This window comes from Thermobia domestica, chromosome 12, assembly GCF_964235325.1.
Source record: "Thermobia domestica chromosome 12, izTheDome1.hap1.1, whole genome shotgun sequence".
NCBI classification, from domain to species: Eukaryota; Metazoa; Arthropoda; class Insecta; order Zygentoma; family Lepismatidae; genus Thermobia; species Thermobia domestica.
Genome location: NC_137465.1, coordinates 9,126,660 through 9,144,231, shown reverse-complemented (window position 1 = coordinate 9,144,231; position 17,572 = coordinate 9,126,660). Strand labels below are relative to the sequence as shown.

The window sequence follows — 17,572 nt, the reverse complement described above, 5'->3', positions numbered from 1 at the left end:
TACTAGATTTGGAAACACCACTTCAATATGTGTCTCAGTTTTCGTGTTATTAGGTTTTAAGTATGTTGACCTTTGACCTCGATAGTCAGTACTTTTGGAACATGTAATAGTTGATGACCAATTACTAAATGTGGAAACAGCACCTCAATATGTGGCTCAGTTTTCGTGTTATTAGGTTTTAAGTATGTTGACCTTTGACCTCGATGATCAGTATTTTGGAACTTGTAGTAGTTGGTAGTCGATTACTAAATGTGGAAACAACATCTCAATATGTGGCTCAGTTTTCGTGTTATTAGGTTTTAAGTATGTTGACCTTTGACCTCGATGACCACTAATTTTGGGACATGTAGTACCTCATGACCAGTTACTAGATTTGGAAACAATACCTCAATATGTTTGTGTTGACCTTTGACCTCGATGATCAGTACTTTTTTAACATGTACTAGTTGATGACCTATTACTCGATTTGGAAACAGCACCTCAATATTTGGCTCCATTTCCGAATTATTTGGTTTTAAGTATTTTGACCTTTGACCTCGATGACCACTATTTTTGGAACTTGTAGTAGTTGATGACCAATTACTAAATGTGGAAACAGCACCTCAATATGTGGCTCAGTTTTCGTGTTATTAGGTTTTAAGTATGTTGACCTTTGACCTCGATGACCACTAATTTTGGGACATGTAGTACCTGATGACCAATTATTAAATGTGGAAACACCATCTCAATATGTTGCTTCGTTTACGAGTGATTGGGTTTTAAGTGTCATACAAAGGGCGTATCCCACATAAACTATAATACACAGGTAAAAATAAGTATGATATTTGTAATCAGCATGTCCGAAAACCCTCATATACCGAGTTTCATCCAAATCGGTTAAAATTGTCATAGAAAGGGCGTATCCCACATAAACTATAAGACCCAGATAAAAATAAGTATGATATTTGTAATCAGCATGTCCGAAAACCCCCATATACCGAGTTTCACCCAAATAGGTTAAAATTGTCATAAAAAGGGCGTATGCCACATAAACTATAGGACCCAGGTAAAAATAAGTACGATATTCGTACTCAGCATGCTCGAAAACCCCCATATGCCGAGTTTCATCCAAATCGGTTCAAAGAGCGTATCCAATCGCTATGCTACATAGGTATTCATTGTCTTAAAATAGGGGTTGAAAAATCTGCTATGGTAAAATAGGGGTTGGAAAACGAGTACACCCCTTAAAATGGAGGTTTTTGTGTGTTACGTACTCTCAGTGTAATTTCTGCTATGTTCAATTAGGGGTGGAGAAAATGAATACACCCCGTGTGCTATGTCCGCCATGTTTCGTAGTCTCTGTCATGTTGAAATAGGGTTGGAAAATATGATCATAAAAGAGAACGAGTACACCCCTAAAATGGAGGTGGTTGTGTGTTACGTAGTCTCAGTGTAATTTCTGCTATGTTCAATTAGGGGTGGAGAAAATGAATACACCCCCTGTGCTATGTCCGCCATGTTTCGTAGTCTCTGTCATGTTGAAATAGGGGTTGGAAAATATGATCATAAAAGAGAACGAGTACACCCCTAAAATGGAGGTTGTTGTGTGTTACGTAGTCTCAGTGTAATTTCTGCTATGTTCAATTAGGGGTGGAGAAAATGAATACACCCCCTGTGCTATGTCCGCCATGTTTCGTAGTCTCTGTCATGTTGAAATAGGGGTTGGAAAATATGCTCATAAAAGAGAATGAATACACCCTTGTGTGTTACGTACTCTTATGCTCTGCTGTGTGTTCATAGTCTCAGTGTAATTTCTGTTATCTCAAAATAAGGGTTGGAAAATATGCCATGTTCTTTTATTAGCTGTGCTATGTATTATCTTTTCTGCTGTGTGTTACGTAGTGTCAGTGTAATTTCTGCTATGTTAAAATAGGGGTTGAAAAATATGCTCATAAAAGGGAACGAGTTCACCCTTGTTATGTTACGTACTCTTATGTGTTATCTGCTATGTTAAACTAGTGTTATGTGTTATCTTCTCTTCTATGTGTTCGTAATTTCTGTTATCTTAAAATAGGGGTTGGAAAATGTGCTCATAAAAGAGAACGAATACACCCCTTCTATGTTTCATATTCTTATCTGTTATCTGTTCTGCTGTGTGTTACGTACTGTTATGTGTTATCTTCTCTTCTATGTGTTCGTAATTTCTGCTATGTTAAAATAAGGGTTGAAAAAGTGCTCATAAAAGGGAACGAGTTCACCCCTTAAAATGGAGGTCATAAAAGGGAACGAGTTCAATTTGCTCTTCTGTATGTTCGTTATGTTACGTAGTCCGATGTTCTGCTATGTGTTCATAGGGGTTGAAAAAAATTGCTCATAAAAGGGAACGAGATCACCCTTTAAAATGTGCTCGTAAAAGAGAACGAGTACACCCCCTAAAATGTGGTCATAAAAGGGAATAAATTCACCCCTAAAATGGAGGTCGTAAAAGGCCGTGAGCCCACGGTTCACGATGCTCGATTTCTCGTATCCTCCCTGTGTCTTCCGGCATAGTGTGTCAGGCGGCACTGGGAAACTCGTTGTCTGCTTCAGGCGGGACTGGGAAAGTGGGTACATGGTCAGTGGCGCAGAACCCGCATTTTATTACTACTTGCGTAGAAGTCCTAACAGCACGTTGCATTGCCCAGTCATCAGGAACAGCCTCCCTTCCTAAAAAGTAAGAGAGATGTTGGAAGAGCTGGTAGTGGGAGATATCGGAGGAATAAGGTGGATCAAAAAGGCCTTCATACTACAACTTATGCAGATCATACACCGTCCTTTGCGTAATATATGGGCGAGAATATTGTGCAACATGAGAACACCATAGTATAGAAAAAGTTTTTTTAAAAAATCACTGACTAGACCGGGACTCGAACCAAGGATTACCGGCATACAATGCCGATGCGTTCACCACTACGCCACCCAGTCCACTTCCCAGAACAGCCAAACACCCTCTCACTCCTGTAGTCAGTGCTTCAATTAGAACCACATGGCTCAGACTCAGACCAAGGTATCTCAATATATTTGGACAATCGTGTCCAAACGGTTGTGATTTCATGAGGAAACAACCGATTTAAACTTTATTTTTACACATCACATTCTCTGTAGGTGCGAATTCAATAATATACGAAGAATGAAAAAGTGATTGACCGAGTGGTGTAGTGGTTAGCGCATCGACAGTACACCGAAGATCCTGGGTTCGAGTCCTGATCCAGTGAATCACTTCTTTACTCTTTATATGTTAGTGAATTCGCACCTACAGAGGATTTGGTGTGTAAAAATTAAGTTTAAATCGATTGTTTTCTCCTTTTATTACTATATGAGATCATTATACTTGTTGGCCGTTTCGGGATACTTGCGGACATGTTTCGGTGCATTTCATGAAGTTCATACTGTAACGATCTGCATTGATGGTTTCACCTTTCACCTCACCTAAGATCACCATAGTAACAACATCTTCTGTAGGTGGACAAGTGGTGTAGAAAACCGTCCTGGACGTTGATTGTGATCTAACGATTGTCAGTAGATCCATTTTTTTAATTCCTTATACTCAGAAAACTGTACATCTCCAGATGGAGATCTTCGTCGGCCGGTGTCAATTTGCGTAGCATCCATGAGGCTAACTTCTTACCTTACGAATTGCACGTTGCCTCCGAACGACAGCGGAGTGGTGTATGCCTAACTCGTCTGCAATGGCATAGAACCACCGAACGACAGTGGTATGATGTATGCCTAACACGACTGCAATGGCACGAAAACTTTTCCGAGGATTTGCTTCGATGGTGCCCCTAAAGAGCTCTTCCGAACATGTAGGTCAGTGCCCACGGGGCTCATTGTGCAATGGTGTGTAGCTGGAACGAACAGCGAATAGTGTGTTCATTCTTCATATTTGACCCAAATGGTCCGATAAAATTAGCCTGTTAAAATGTTCTTCTGTAGCTTGATGTGCAGAATGTCCCAATTTGAATTTGTAAAGGAAATCACTCGCGATTGTGTATTCTCCATGGTGCACTTTCATACGACATTGTTCAACTACGCACTACCTTCTGACTGTCTGAATACCCCAGCCTGTTTGCTGAACGTGTACAGTTTGTGAAGTTAGACGCGTGAGCTTAGTCCATCCATGCACTGTGCTGCAGAGGGAGTGCCCCACACCACACATAACAGCGAAGATTTCATTCGGACCAATCTAATATATTGCATCACGACTATGAAAGTACATATATATATATGCCACGTTTGATATGAGGAGACGAATTAAAATATTTTTAAAACTGTAATCCACAAAAAAAAAAACCTGTATATAATTTCTTCGACGCTTCTTATATGATGATTACTTGAAAATTACATTAATATCAAACGGGACTGGTTGGTTTATATCAAGGTGGTTTAAACCAGCTGGTTTCTTTTAAAAAAAAAAAAAAAAAAAAAAAAAAAAAAAAAAAAAGTTTCAACCAAGAAAGAAAAAGAGCGAAAAAATGCCTTAAATCGTGTGAACTTCGTGGTGACGTTTCCACATATCAAATAATCTCCTTTTTATCTTTTAATTAAAGTGTCCCATGTTCAGTTCGGTCGAACCACAATCCTTCTTTCCAGTGTAAACAAAGTAGTGGTTCGGATGTCACTTTAAGCGAAAGTATTCTCCTTGATAACCTCAGTATTACGTAAGGACGTAAGCCTAAACATATGAAACGAAACCCAATTGTATATTTCTGCTTGCCCGAATGCCTGTTGTTTTATAAAGAAGCAAGTGTTACTTAAATATATTGATAGGCATTGGCAAAATTTATCGACTGCCTACGTAGCTTCCAACATTAGCTTGGATTGGACTTCATTTTAATTTTATTGAATGATATCTACATACTAAATTTGTAATTTAATAACTCCGCTTTAGCGTACTGATTATGATACGTTGATCTCAAAATTTTACATGCAAAGCAATAACCGGATTTGCCTTGCATTTAAAGTAATAACAGGCTTTTCCCAATGGCTAAGGCGGGAGTTCCCCAATTTATATGTAATTCTGTAGAATGGTTTCACTTGTGCAACTGTTTATCTTTCTGTTCTGAAATGACTTTTGACAATATTAACAGTATGTAAAGAGCAGTACATATTTTTTTTAATCAGGATTCCTTCGTGAGTGAGTCGGCACACTCATCGCATTTGTGGTCAATTAGTCCCGGTTTCGAGTCCAAATGGAGGACAATTTCTCTCAGATGTAAGCCAGGAAGCGATTTGGATTCCGCTTTAAGCTTATGTGACCCCTTCCAACATAACCCTGTTGTAGTATAATAACACCAAGGCGAAACAAATTTATTTCTGTCCATATATAATATAAATACATAGAACAAATTATTTAAACCAAAAAACCTGGTTTAAACAAAAAAACAAATAAACAAACAAAGGTTTAAACCAAAAAGCCGGTTTTTTTTTTTTTTTTTTTTTTCAATAAAAACCATGGTTTTTGCCAACCCTGCTATCAAAAGTATTATTTTGTGGCACGTATGGTGTATCTTCCATTGAGCATCAAATTACATGAAGTTCCATATCTATCCATGATTTTTGTTTGACATAATTACACCATAAAGAAAATTAAGGATTTTTTTATGTTCCGCGTTACGTTCCGTATCTAAAATTTCGGAATTTAACGCTTTTATTACTACTATAATTATCGTAAACTTGCTATCGTACCTTTGTTGTTAATTTCAACGTTGCTAACAATAACATTACCTAACAATATACTTCTATTAATATAATTCAATTACAACCTCTATTTAGAGAACCTCTAACACATTTTCTATCCCCACACCAACTTGGAGTTTGCGTCTCACATGGAGCAGAAGCAGCAGTCCACGCTGCTCGTATGTATTACTCTTTTCCACACCAGCAGGAGAAAGTGTTTCTGAAAATAGACTTCAGAAATGCATTTAACGAGTTGAATCGTGACTCTATGCTCATACAGGTAAAAAACAGTTTTCCATCAATTTATCGATACGTACATCAGTGCTACTCGCAACCGAGCAACTTATACTTAGGAGATAAAATAATCCTCTCTCAGCGTGGCGTACAACAAGGCGACCCTCTTGGCCCTGGTTTGTTCGCACTAACTTTACAATCCATCGTTAATAGTATCAATACAGAACTGAACATATGGTATTTGGATGACGGGACTATAGCTGGAGACAAGGATACAGTACTAGAGACATTAGAAATGATCCGTAGACGGGCTAAGGAGATCGGATTGCAAATGAATTTCTCCAAATGTGAGGTCAGCTTTCTCGGAGTTTCCAATGAGCAGTCTAATAACCTCTTCAAGCTGTTTGACGAAGCCGCGCCTGGGATTCAAACAATTTCGACAGATGACGCCAGCTTATTAGGAGCAGCATTATCTAATGAGGCAAGACGAACAATATTAAAAGACAAAATTTCTAAATTAGAATTCATCTTTACACGTCTTTCCTTGATTTCAGCTCACTCTGCCTTTTACCTACTACGTGCCTCATTGTCCATGCCAAGGCTGCTATACTTTCTTCGTTGTGCTCCATCTTGGCGGGATGCTGATCTTCTGGAATGCTATGACAACAGCTTAAAAACCGGTCTAGAATCTATCCTGAATTCCTCACTCAACAATAACTCTTGGTTGCAGGCGTCCCTTCCTGTTAACCACGGAGGTCTCGGCATTCGTCGCGCCATGGATCTGGCTATTTCATCCTTCCTGTCTTCATTCTATGGCGCTAAGCCATTGATCGAGACCATTCTCCAACAAGATCTTAGCCTAGTATCGGATTCGGATGTCAACAATAGCATTGCTAAGTGGTCATCTATAGTGGAATCAGATCCACCTGACCTTGATAAGAGAGGACTACAATCCTCTTGGGACGATCCTCTTATAAGTCATCACTTTTCAGCTCTACTTCAGTCATCCGATAACCCAGAAGATAAGGCCAGACTTCTAGCTACATCATCTCCAGAAGCAGGCGCTTGGCTTCATGCTATCCCGTCACCTTCTTTAGAATTACATCTTCCCAATGACAGTTTTCGAATTGCCAGTGCACTGCGTTTGGGAGCAGATGTTTGTGAGCAACACAGATGTCCTGCCTGTAGAAGTGTCGTAGACAAGAAGGGCCTTCATGGACTCTCCTGTGCCAATAGTGCGGGCAGACATTCACGCCACTCCAGCGTCAACGACATTATCATGAGGGCACTAATTTCAGCAGGCGTTCCTTCTATATGTGAACCATTGGGATGCAGTCGTGCAGATGGCAAGAGGCCAGATGGTATGACCCTAATACCGTGGAAGAAAGGAAAAGCACTTCTATGGGATTTTACTTGTTCCGACACCTTCGCCCCTTCAAATTTACATTCTTCCTCAGCACAAGCTGGCAACGTGGCTGCTCGCCGAGAAACAGAAAAACGCAGGAAGTATAGCAATTTACTCGACAAATATCATTTTGTCGCTATAGCTATTGAATCGGGTGGTTCATGGGGTCCCGAAGGCCTTAACTTTATAAAAGAAGTTGGTCACCGCATTTCTTTATCGTCAGGAGATGCTAGAGCAACCTCTTTTCTACTGCAACGCATCAGCATGGCAGTACAAAGAGGGAACGTTGCATCAGTTTTGGGAACGCTACCCTCTGGTAAGGAACTGGAGGAGATCTTTTGTCTGTAATCTCGGCGAAGGTTTGTGGATGCTGTTGCGAGGCTTATCACAATAACGTGTAAGAAAAAAGAAGATTAATGATCTTTGCGTAACATGAGATAATCATGCTATATGTCACATACTCAATCAGATAACCCACACAAGAAGAATTCGGAAGTTTCCAGATCTTTTTAATGCAGTTCTTTTTCATTTGTGAGTGTGTCTGGGTAGTGTAGTGTTGGAAAAACAGAAGTGGATTTTGAGTAATTTCAGTTTCTAAGCGAAGTGTTTTTAAATCAAATAATGGGACTGATTTGTGCATTTACAATTATCATAAGATTTTCTTTTCTTTTTAATGTGACTGTTTTTCGTTTGTATAGCCTATGTGTAATTACCCAAATGTAGTGTTGAAATAATTCAATTACAATATCAAATCGTCATAGTAATATAACCATAGGATTTCAATAGGTGAAAAAGTAATGGATTCACTTTTCACGAAAATATTTATATACTACAGAACTTTTATCTATGGCTTTGTGTCTCAAGCTTTTTATTTGTCAATATGGATGGTAAAATACATAAATAAATATGGAAGATGCAAATTGAATTTCTCTGAAGGTTGAGATTACGTTACATGTTAACATTCAAGACAAACTGAATACTTCTTGTATGTATTGGAAGATATTGGTTTTGTAGAACAAGTGTCAGAAGGTTCAAGACAGGGATCAGAAGGAAAACTGGAAATCCAGGGACAAGAAAAAGTAACAAAGCTTGAAAGTCAACTTCCTTCAACCGGTTTATACAACAAAACCTTTCTATATTAGCCAAGGTTGGTTTCACAGAAAACTCCCAACTTACACTAGTGGATTACAACAATAAATACACAAGCTGGATAAAATGTAGTGGCAACAACAGTCACGTGAGAAGCTTAAGTCAAATAGCAACAGATGTTCGGTAGAAACAGGTAATAATAGAAGGTTAAAGGAATAATTGTAGCAAGTAAGAATACTTGTGTATTATTCAATCAAATACTTCAGCGTTGTGAAGTAGAGATGATTTCAAGAGTACTACCGACAGTTCAAGAATCCTAACGAGATGGGAATGGTCAGAGTAGACAGGACTATTCTCGGCGACTGTGTACAGCTTGTGGCGACGACGCGTTACTGTATCGAAGTGCGCCATGGGTGAAAGGTTTTGGGAAGGCAGGTATGCCGTTCAGGACGACCTCATCTGAGATTATTAGTCTGTATACTATTAACAGTTGACCACTTGTGTTAACATAGATATTTTCTGTGCATTAAAAATGGCTAAATTAGTTTCGCTTCACTATATTGAATTACTTTAAATTATCTTAAAGCCGAGATATCGATCTTTCATAAAACATATATAAAGACAGAATAATGTATTGATAAAACGATTCTCAAGATCTCGGAATGCAGGCATCGAAAGTACAAAATTTGCCAACTTCGAAAGCCTGTAAAATCAAAAATACTTGAACCACAAGATGAGGTTACCTGCACATGAACTATTGCTAGGCAAATTGACAGAAATAGTGAAATATAGCTAGAGTGGAAAGTTCTTCATGCCAATTTTTAGCTACGAAAATAAAAAAATCTGAAAAATTTTCAAGGTCAAACTTCTCGAAAGAAAAAAAAAAAAAAAAAAAAAGCAGGAGGAAATTTGAAATTTTGGCCCTACATACTCTTATTAGTTGTGAATAGAAATTGTGGAATTCATTTTGTGGTTTTCTCTGATCAAAGGTTTACAGGTTCTTAAAATCCTTATATACTGTCTGAGTTTTTACTTGTGACTGCAAAATATCCAGAAAAATAAGTATCGAACCAAAAAAAGGGGGAAATTCACCTGATAAAATTAGCCTCCTCGCCCTCCGGGATGGTGTTGGTGTAACATTGAAAATTTAAATGGGGTCTTTTTTTTCAGCCGATACGGATTCTACGTCAGAAAATAAGGAAATTTTATTCGAAACATGTTTTTCGATTCGTGATAGGTGGCGTTGTAATCAGTGAAAACTAGTTTTACTATGGTTTCCTCAATTGGGAGCTCCTACGTTTCATTTCAAAATAAATCTGCGATAAACAGCGCCAATCTTTAGTCTTAAACGTTTTCTCGACTCATGATAGACGGTGTGGAAAATTGCTCTATATTCAGGTAAATAAAATGTGATAGCACAATTAAGTACAATGTGCGGTGGTAATTGTAGTTGGCTACCAACCACTTTACTGTCTGCATCCATTTATAGCAGATTTTTTGTGTAATAAAACGTGGAAGCTCCCACTTGAAGCAACGTTAGTGAAACTAATTTTCACTGATTACAGCGCCATCATAAATCGAAGAAAATGTTTCGAATAAAATGTACTTATTTTTTCCCGTAGAAAATTCGAATCTGCAATTAATAAAAATGGGGTTTTCATTTAAGTTTTCACACTTGTATTCAGCCCACCCACAGAGGGAGGGGGGGGGGAGGCTAATTTTATCATACGTGAATTTCTTACTTCAAAATATTACCTTTATATTTCGAATATTTTTTTCATCTGATGCTTATTTCTCCAGATATTTTGCAGTGTCAAGTATATATATATATATATATATATATATATATATTTGGTCTAGGAATTAATTCGTGCGGGTGGACAAGAGATGGCGCAACGAACGGAGCGTCCCACAGTTCCGTGTATCCACACATGTGTTGCAAACCCCTGTCATCGCGTATCGTTCGTAGTATAGGGCAATGGATTAAAGCGTCAACAACACCAGTTTGTAGTTAAGTGAACATGGCGCAATTTGTGCCTGATAAAGTGTTTTTGCGGGGTGTCCTGCTGCATTACTTTAACATGCAGAAAAGTGCGACTGAAAGTCATCGTATTTTGGTGGAAGTGTATGGTGACCATGCTCTAGCTGAGCGAACGTGTCAGAAGTTGTTTGCACGGTTTAGAAGTGGTGATTTCGGCTTGGCAGACCAAGAGCGAGCTGGACAGCCAAAAAAATTTCAAGACGAAGAATTGACAGCATTGCTCGAGCAGGATTCGTGTCAAACGCAGGAACAACTTGCAGCAGCATTAGGCGTTGATCAAACAACAATCTCCAAACGCTTGAAAGCCATGGGAATGATTCAAAAGATGTCACATTGGGTTCCACATGAATTGAAAGACAGAGACGTTGAAAGACGAAAAACCATTTGCGAATTGCTGCTTCAACGACAGAGCAGAAAGGGGTTTCTGCATCGAATTATTACGGGTGATGAGAAGTGGATCCATTACGAGAACCCTAAACGAAAAAAGGCCTGGGTGAAACCAGGTGAACCAGGTCCATCACAACCAAAACGAGATATTCACTGTACAAAGGTTATGCTGTGCATATGGTGGGATATGAAAGGTGTGGTGTACTATGAGCTGCTGCAACCGGGTGAAACTATGAATGGAGAACGTTATCGACGACAATTAATGCGTTTGAAGCAAGCTCTGGCCAGAACACGACCAGAATGGGAGAACAGACATGATAAACTTATTGTTCAACATGATAACGCTCGCCCACATGTCGCAAAACCGGTCAAAACCTATTTAGAAAATATCGGATGGGAAGTTTTACCCCACCCGCCGTATTCACCAGACGTTGCTCCTTCGGACTACTACTTGTTCGATTGCATGAACAACGATTTGATTGGACAGCGGTTTACCTCTTCAGAAGGTATCGAAACATGGTTCTCTGACTGGATCGCTTCCAAGGATGAGGACTTCTTTCGCCACGGAATCCGTACATTGCCTGACAGATGGGCGAAAGTGGTGGCTAGCGATGGACAATATTTTTCTTAAGGTATTTATGTATTTTGTGTTTGTACTACAGCTTCAATGTGTGCGTACCAACCGCACGAATTAATTCCTAGACCAATATATATATATATATATATATATATATATATATATATATACACACTTGACTCAGTATAAATATATACACCTCATCCTCTATATAAGGAGTTTAGAATTGTAAATTGTGTCAATGCAAAGTATAAAATGAGATCCACAGTTTCTATACAGAACTAGAAGGAGTATGTAGGACCAAAATGTCAATTTTCTTTCAGATCCTCCTTTTGAAAAATTTGACCTTTAAATTTGAAATTTTTCAGAATTTTTAATTTTCAGAGTCAAAAATTGGAATAAAGGACCTTCAACTCCAGCTATACTTCACCAGTTCTGAAAACCCTTGTAACTATAATTCCTGTGCAGAAAACACCACTGTATTGTTTCATGTATTTTTTAATTAAAAAAAAAAAAATCCAAGAAATTGGACTTGAGAAATTGGAAAATTTTGTACTTTTAATTACTACATTTGGGATCCTCGAAAATCTCTTTTATCAAAACATTATCCTACTTTTATATACCAAGGTATGTTTTATGAAAGACCAATATCTTTGTTTAAGGTTGTACACTTCTATACAACCGCAAGCCCTTGTTTTCACGTGCGGCAATGCAAAAAAATATAAATAAAAGATGGCAGCGCATGAAAAAAAATAAAAAGATCATCTTTCTCAGCACGTCATTAGTAAGGTAACCTTTGATGAAAATTTTTTAAAAAAATCTTCATGGTCAAGCAACCATTATATTTATTAAGTGATGACTTCACATGGAATGACCCCATTTACAAGTAGCTTTTATTTATAATTACTAGCTGAATCTGCGCTATTTAGACAGCGCACAATTCTAATACGAGCGTGAATCTACTTCCCACTTCTCACTATATTTATGCAAGTACCTTTACGAACACAAGTAAACGACAGGAAGACTCTCAAAGGAGTGAATTGCTACAGACAAACATATAAATGTAGTATTTTAATATATCGAATATTGGGTGAGTTTGTAACAAACTCGAATGATACCAAATGCAAATATTTTTTTTTCTTATAATTCCATATCTGAGTACACCTCATTGTGGGTCCACAAGCCTTCGAAGTTTCCAGCTTTCAGTGGTTTTGTCATTCAAATTAAAGCAAAGCGCGTTGGGAGGCCTGGGTTCGATTCCCGGCGGGAGCTCATGTGGTTCGGATTCCACGTTAATCAGTAGGTTCACGTCTCATATAGCCTCGCTACTGAACGGAACGTTAAACTCAAAATCAACTCAATTCAAAGCAAAGCACCTGAAATGTTTATCAACCCGCTATACGTATTTCCTCTACTGGTTGCCTTTCACAAGGGTATCAACTTAGTTGTAACATTAAAGCAATAGGGCCAAAACGACGCCTAATATGAGGAATAGAAAAATAAAGATTTTTTTTTTTTTTAATTTGAATGAGAACTGGCAAATCTACACAAAATTTGGGATCGACCAGCGAAAAAGACACGTTGCTAGCACTTGTGATTTTTCGAGATCTCGTTGTCGAAAAGATTGGCCACAAAGAATTTTTTTTTGACCACAAACATATTAACCTACCATCTTAATATATAGATTCTAAAGGTGTTTCGCAATATCGTACTTGTACGGGACATGCAATTTAGATTGCACTATTACATTACTTTGCTACATTGCAAACTCAAATTCAAATATTTGAAATTGCAACTACTTGCCATTAATGTTTCAATCATGATAGCGCTCTCCGGACTTCTGAGCTGTTGCCTGCTAGAATACCAGTGAGTGAGCTGCAACGCTAATGGATCGAAGAGCTGTCTCACTATTTGATCCGCATCGCAAGCCAACTTAAGAACAGGGAAAAACAGCTTTCTGAAAAGTTTAGCTAACTGGTCTGGTGATCCATCTTTTGATGTAACCTGTGCTGCAAGCTGAACACCTACAGAAAACAAAAACAAAATAAAACAAAATAATTAAACCGTTTATTTTAAGTGTTGATAGTCAGATAACGTTTCACATATTTAAACAAACGCATTTACTGTATCACACGGACGGACTTTTAACGCTATCTACTGATGACTTATTACGGATTTTAAAATTACTTTTATTAAGAGACATCAAGTCTGAATACAAATAAAAATTTTGAGACCACGGTAGCTTAGTGGTAGAGTGTTCTTCTCTGGAACGTGGGGTCCCTGGTTCTATTCCAGCTCCCATTAAGTGGACTTTGTGGAAAACAAACGTGTGCGAGGATTTTCTCAGGGTTCTCCCGTTTCTTCCCACTTTTGCCACTGTAATTATCATCTACATCCTTATTACAGTTTGTCTCCCTTCGCTCTATCACGGGACGTTAAGTTTAAAACAAAATTCTAAGTTTTGCGTCCCATGATTATGCCGGCTAAGCTAAAGGAGACGGTGATGATAAGAAATGAATGCAATGGTGGAATGAAGAAAATGGGAGGAAACGGGAGAATTCCGAGAAAATCCATGCACATGGTGTTTGTCCACCACAAAGCTCACTTGGCGCGAGCTGGGATCCAACCAAGAACCTCAGGCACCAGAGGTGAACGCTTTACCACCGAGCTACCGCGGCCCAGTTAAATTTAAATTAATAATAATAATAATAATAATAATAATAATAATAATAATAATAATAATAATAACAACAACAACAACATACATTTACCAACCCCATATGTGAGCCAAATTTTCTAAAACAAAACATTTTATACCTTAATCGTATTCGTTAATATGGAATTGCACGTAAAGACAACTTCTGGTTTTTGCACTATTGGAAACAAATTTAAGAACACCCCTATACATAGTCCGCTTCAAGTAAAATTCGCACTACAGAATGTACCTGTAGAGGACATGCTCATTTTTGCTTGAAGGCTCCAGCACACCAGTCACACTACAGAGCAGGCTGATAGTTGTATTTTGAATAGACATGTAAGTGTTCCAAGGTCGTCCAACGTGGGCGACGAGTTTAGTTGTGTTGCGAATTTATTGTATATGGAACACAGTCAGTGTCTGCAATGCCAGAACGACGACAGTGAACGCCTACTGTACAATTAAGCGATTTTAAGGTACGCATGTAATAGGGCTGCGAGTCCAGGTGGTCGCTCTGGAGATGTACACGACAGCAAGAGGGATCCACACAAGACGCGTCCTCCACAGATCCTGCGACGCATAATAGTATTTGGACTGAAGGATCGTTCAGGTCGCCCCAACTGATAGGACGGCCACCATGACTACTCCTGTGAGCACACGAACACTAAACAATCGATTATAAGGAGTAGTTTACGTTCCCTTGTTCCTCTCGTAGGATTATCCTGACAAATACTCATCGTCGAGAACGTTTTCGAAAGTGTCGGAAAAAAACTGTAGTGGCAAGTATCAAATCGAATGGGGGGTCATGGTAACCAGTGATAAAGAATGTTTCAATCTCGCACAGATACGGTTATGTGCATGTTTGTACACATGCACGCGAGCGGGAAAATCCACCATATGTTTACACTCGCCATACAGAACCTACATCTAGCATCTTGATATGGAAAGCATTAAGCTCTATACCCCGCTTACCTCTGGACTTCATTCAGCAGAATATGACTCGGTCACCGTACATTTATTTGGCGGTGACTCTAAGATGCTGTTTGCAGTAACTTCCTGGTGTTCCGTGGGTCCAGGACCCACTACTTTTTGTGAGTAATTATGTCGAAACTTTAGGTGACAACCTACATCCTATGGTCCAGACATTTCTGGCCAATGACGTAATTTTCCCACTCTGGAGAAAGTATTCATATATTGATTCTTAATACGAGGTGCGTTCGGAAAGTACTCTCCGATTGGTCACTGTGCCTGAAATAGTGGAGGCCGCGCTACCATCTTTGAACAGATGTGCGCGGTAAATCAGTCTGCATCTAGCCGTGGTAGAGTGAAAGTTATCAGATCACTAGTTCCACTTTTGTAGCGTCTCTTATGTGAGCTGCAATAGAAAATTGCCAAGTGTGAGGTGCGAGCTGTTACGTTTTCTTACGGCAAAACAATATTCGGCAGCAGCTATTCATCTGGAACGTTCTGCTGTGTATGAACCAAGTGTGATGAATGAAGGAGTTGTTCGTGAGTGGGTTCATTCATCTAAAAGTGAACGAACAAACATTCATGACGAAGAGAGGAGTGGCAGGCCATCAGTGATCACTGATGAACTCGTTCAGAAAATTAATGTACAAGTTCGTGAAAACCGATGTTTCACTATCTCGGAGCTTTCCGAAGAATTTCCACAAATTTCCAGGACTGTGTTACATGATCTCAGTACTTTACTGACGAGAAGAAGCTGAAAGATGCGGTCACAGGCTGGCTCAAGGCACAGGCGGAGATTTTTATTCTGATGGAATTTCTAAGCTAGTACAGAGATATGATAAGTGCTTGAATGTTTATGGAAACTATGTTGAAAAATAGAGCAAAGTAGTAGTTTTCAGATGTTCATAATAAAATCTTACATAGTTTGAAGTTTCTTTTTCAACCAATCAGAGGTTTCTTTCCGAATGGCCCTCGTACTTATTATATACAAGTAGCAGTCTCACAGTATACATCACGTGAAAGAGTTTGGCTTGTTTTTGGTATACCGAACTGTTTAACAAGCTAAATTTTACCAAACATAGCTTAAATACATTTCCCCTAAAAATAAATGAAGGATACTTTAAAATGGATGGATATCTCAAAATATAAAATATTTAAGTTTTTAAATTTCTCGAGAAGAAATTATTTTAGTTTCATTTTAGCGTTGGGGACAAATAGCCTCGTTACTGACGTCCACATTAAATCTCAATAAATGAATCATTTTAGCGTTTAATTCCACGGACAAGTTGGTAATTACTATCTTGAGTATTATACTAACCAGCTAATCTCAACCGTATTGCAGATAGACTATTATGCAAGGATGATAATTCATACTTATCCCCATAGGAATACACGGGGAACCAGTTTTTGATCGCCCATATCTTGGGATCAACTCGATAGATTATTCCCACCAATAAACTCGATTCCTAATTTTTGGGCCTCTACATCCTGGACAAAATTGATGGTCATCCAACAAGTAGTTATTTGTGTCGCCTGGATGAACACATGGACAGATAAAGTATATATGCACACACAAAAAGGAGTTTTTGGTGAACAAGCTCTTTAGAAATCGATTCTCAGTTTGATTTTGTTGTTTTTTCTCTATAATAAAAGCACCAAATAAAAAAAAAAGAACCTTAAAAGATAGACACAATACTGACTTCAGTTACTCACCTGTGCCCAGCATATAAATCACAATCGCATGAAGAAGTTCACATGCAGCTACTTTAGTTCTTCTATCGCTTGACTGAAGAGCCAAATTTACAATTCTTGGGAGGAATTTATCTGGAAAGGAAAAAAGTATATGGTAATGAACTTTTAAAATGCTCTCTGTGCGCCAGTCACATTTTACTCATGCGATTTTAATTATATTTCGGAATCACTGCATGTTTCTTAATTAAGCATATAATATTTTAATAAAGAAATTACAGCGTAAAGTTTGTGAAAACAGTCTAGCCTCCCTATATGTCATATTTCCCCACGTGAAGTGAATTAGTGAGTGAACAAGTTAATGATAGTGCACTAATCAATGTTGGTGATCGGAAGTTTATTGGTATCTCTTCGAGGAATTTCATTCAGCTTAACATAAACTACTCAATCGGAACTAAGTTGAAAACTAACCTTCAGAAGACTGCACTTACTGAAACTACTATGATAATCTTTCACGAGACGAAATTATGTTATCACCTGCTTCGCTGGGTTAAATTAAGAAAAACAGTTATATTAGGTTAGTCAGTCACTTTTTACTGTTACTAAAGCACTCGCTGATATCGATCATTTTTGTATTTCTCCGCATTCCTACTCTCTCATGTTACGTAGCTGAATTTAGATTCAAACGGCATCGGAAGTGTCATGGATTCGGCACTAATATCGGTTATTTTCGATTTTATATATATCACATCCCTTCTCTCCAATATGTTGCGTGGCACGGCATTGAAA

The 17,572-nt window shown here is 38.4% G+C and overlaps 1 protein-coding gene across 2 annotated transcripts in view; it reads right to left on the bottom strand.

Moving 5' to 3' along the window:
* LOC145666320 (DNA-dependent protein kinase catalytic subunit-like) overlaps positions 1-17,572 on the bottom strand; it is a 289,438-nt gene that overhangs the window by 222,870 nt on the left and 48,996 nt on the right. For both annotated transcript variants that reach the window (XM_081733421.1, XM_081733422.1), the window contains 2 exons: positions 16,808-16,918; positions 13,234-13,454 (listed from right to left, as the gene is read on the bottom strand). In XM_081733421.1, the coding sequence (XP_081589547.1) occupies positions 13,234-13,454; positions 16,808-16,918 (332 nt within the window). The remainder of the gene's footprint in view (positions 1-13,233; positions 13,455-16,807; positions 16,919-17,572) is intronic.